Source organism: Pyxicephalus adspersus, chromosome 4, assembly GCF_032062135.1.
Source record: "Pyxicephalus adspersus chromosome 4, UCB_Pads_2.0, whole genome shotgun sequence".
Lineage (NCBI taxonomy): Eukaryota > Metazoa > Chordata > Amphibia > Anura > Pyxicephalidae > Pyxicephalus > Pyxicephalus adspersus.
Window position 1 is genome coordinate 34,376,978 of NC_092861.1, and position 2,145 is coordinate 34,379,122.

The 2,145-nt window shown below is 35.2% G+C and overlaps 1 protein-coding gene across 1 annotated transcript in view; it reads left to right on the forward strand.

Moving 5' to 3' along the window:
- Positions 1–2,145, forward strand: part of WDFY1 (WD repeat and FYVE domain containing 1) — a 31,875-nt gene that overhangs the window by 18,450 nt on the left and 11,280 nt on the right. The window contains exons 9-10 of the mRNA XM_072407856.1: positions 182–283; positions 410–540. Coding sequence (XP_072263957.1) covers positions 182–283; positions 410–540 — 233 coding nt within the window. The remainder of the gene's footprint in view (positions 1–181; positions 284–409; positions 541–2,145) is intronic.

The window sequence follows — 2,145 nt, forward strand, 5'->3', positions numbered from 1 at the left end:
TCTGCAGTTCAACTGCATCTGAGTTGTTTCATTTAAAATTAATTGTGGTAATGTACAGAACCAAAATTAGGAAAAAAGTTGTCTCTGTCCAAATATTTATGGACCTAACTGTATGTGTTGGTCTTTACTGATACTTTACTGCGTACTACAGTTCTCTACAGTGTTTTTGATTTCTTTGCAGGCACCTCAGTGGCTAGAAAGTGATTCTTGCCAGAAATGTGCACAGCCTTTCTTTTGGAACATTAAGCAGATGTGGGACTCAAAGACACTTGGGTTACGACAGGTGGGCAAAGTGACAACCTCTTCTCTGTTTCGTTTATATATTTCTTTTAATTGTCCTGCATGCAGCATCTTTTTGTGGACCTACAGACTACAGAAAAAAGTTCTCCTATTTTTTTTTTCTTTTTAGCATCACTGCCGAAAGTGTGGTCAGGCTGTCTGTGGAAAATGCAGCTCCAAGAGGTCCAGTTACCCCATCATGGGCTTTGAGTTTCAGGTGCGGGTCTGTGACTCTTGCTATGAAGCCATCAAAGATGAGGAGTGAGTATCAGGTGGAATAGGAGGCTGCACTGTTACTATTTTTAAAATATGTTGTCATGTAGCAGAGGTGGAAACCTCTATCAATTATATATATATATATATATATATATACATTTTTTTTTTAACTTGGTGTCTAATAATACAAATATTATAATTAACTTGTAAATGTATAGTGCAGACATAGTACATTGTAGGTATATAGAGATTGTCTCACAATCCAATGTCCCTATCATAGCCACACATCACTGACCGTTGAAGGCTAATTTTTGGGGAAAAGCCAATTAACCTAACTGCATGTATTGGGCATGTGGGGGGAAACCAGAATGCCTGGAGGAAACACACACAAACACAGGGGCAACATACAGGTTTTATGCAGAAGTCCTGGCCAAGATTCAAATCTAGGACCCAGCACTGCAAAAGCAAGAGTGCTAGTTTCTGAGCCAAACAATGCTTACACAATGAGTACACAATGAAAAATAATTTCAAATAGGAAACAAAACTACTGCACCTACTAAAGTTGATAAAAGTACAGAACTTTTTTGTTATTATTATTATTATTATTAACAGGATTTATATAGCACCAACATTTTACACAGCACTGTACATTTTGTTACTCCCAAGATATACATGCCCCAATACATACAAATGTGCATACGTTTTTTGTTTGAATTGTCAAAGATTGTGGTACACTAAAACTATTAATAGTAAATTTGTATTTTGATGAACTTTGGGGCAGCAATTTTATGGTACCTTGATATTAGACAGGTAGGCGTGCAAAAGGGAGCCTGGAGTGCCACCTACTGGCTGGAAGTATAATTACATATTATTTGTACATGACATTTTATATTTAACAATGAAAAATAATTATTTTTAAGATTTTTTTGCTGTGAGCCTAATACCTTTTTCTTTTTTCTAAAAAATTGCCACATGTCATTGTAATGTCTGTAATTGTAATTGTCATACATTACAGTACTATTCTAGTTGTCTGATTAAGCATTAAGTAGCATCTGCCCAGTCACAAAACCTTAGGCCATTATTTAATTTATTACTTGTTTTATTATACCCTTGTTTTATTGTTACATGGACTAGTTGGTGTATTTATTATTATTGATCCTCTAACTCCTTTATATTTTTTATTATTATTAATAATAATAAACCCGATTTATTTAGCACCAACATATTACGCAGCGCTGTACAATTAAATAGGGGTTTGAAATGACAGACAGATACAGACAGTGACACAGGAGGAGAGGACCCTGCCTTTAAAAGCTTACAATCCAGGGGCATTACAGAACTATAGTCAGAATTTCTCCTCTTTTTCTCTTGACTTGCCATACTGTCGTTACTTATATGAACAGAATCTTACTGTACCAAGTACCAAAAAGTATTGAATTTACAGGCTGAACCTACAGAAAATGTGCCAGACCTATAGACTACAGTGAATGCTTCTTTGATGTAGGGAGAGGAAAAGATAAGCTTCTAGTTGCTGTGTAAACAAACCACAAACATTGCAGTATTATTATTATTATTATTATTAAACAGGATTTATATAGCGCCAACATATTACGCAGCGCTGTACATTAAATAGGGATTGCAAATGACAGA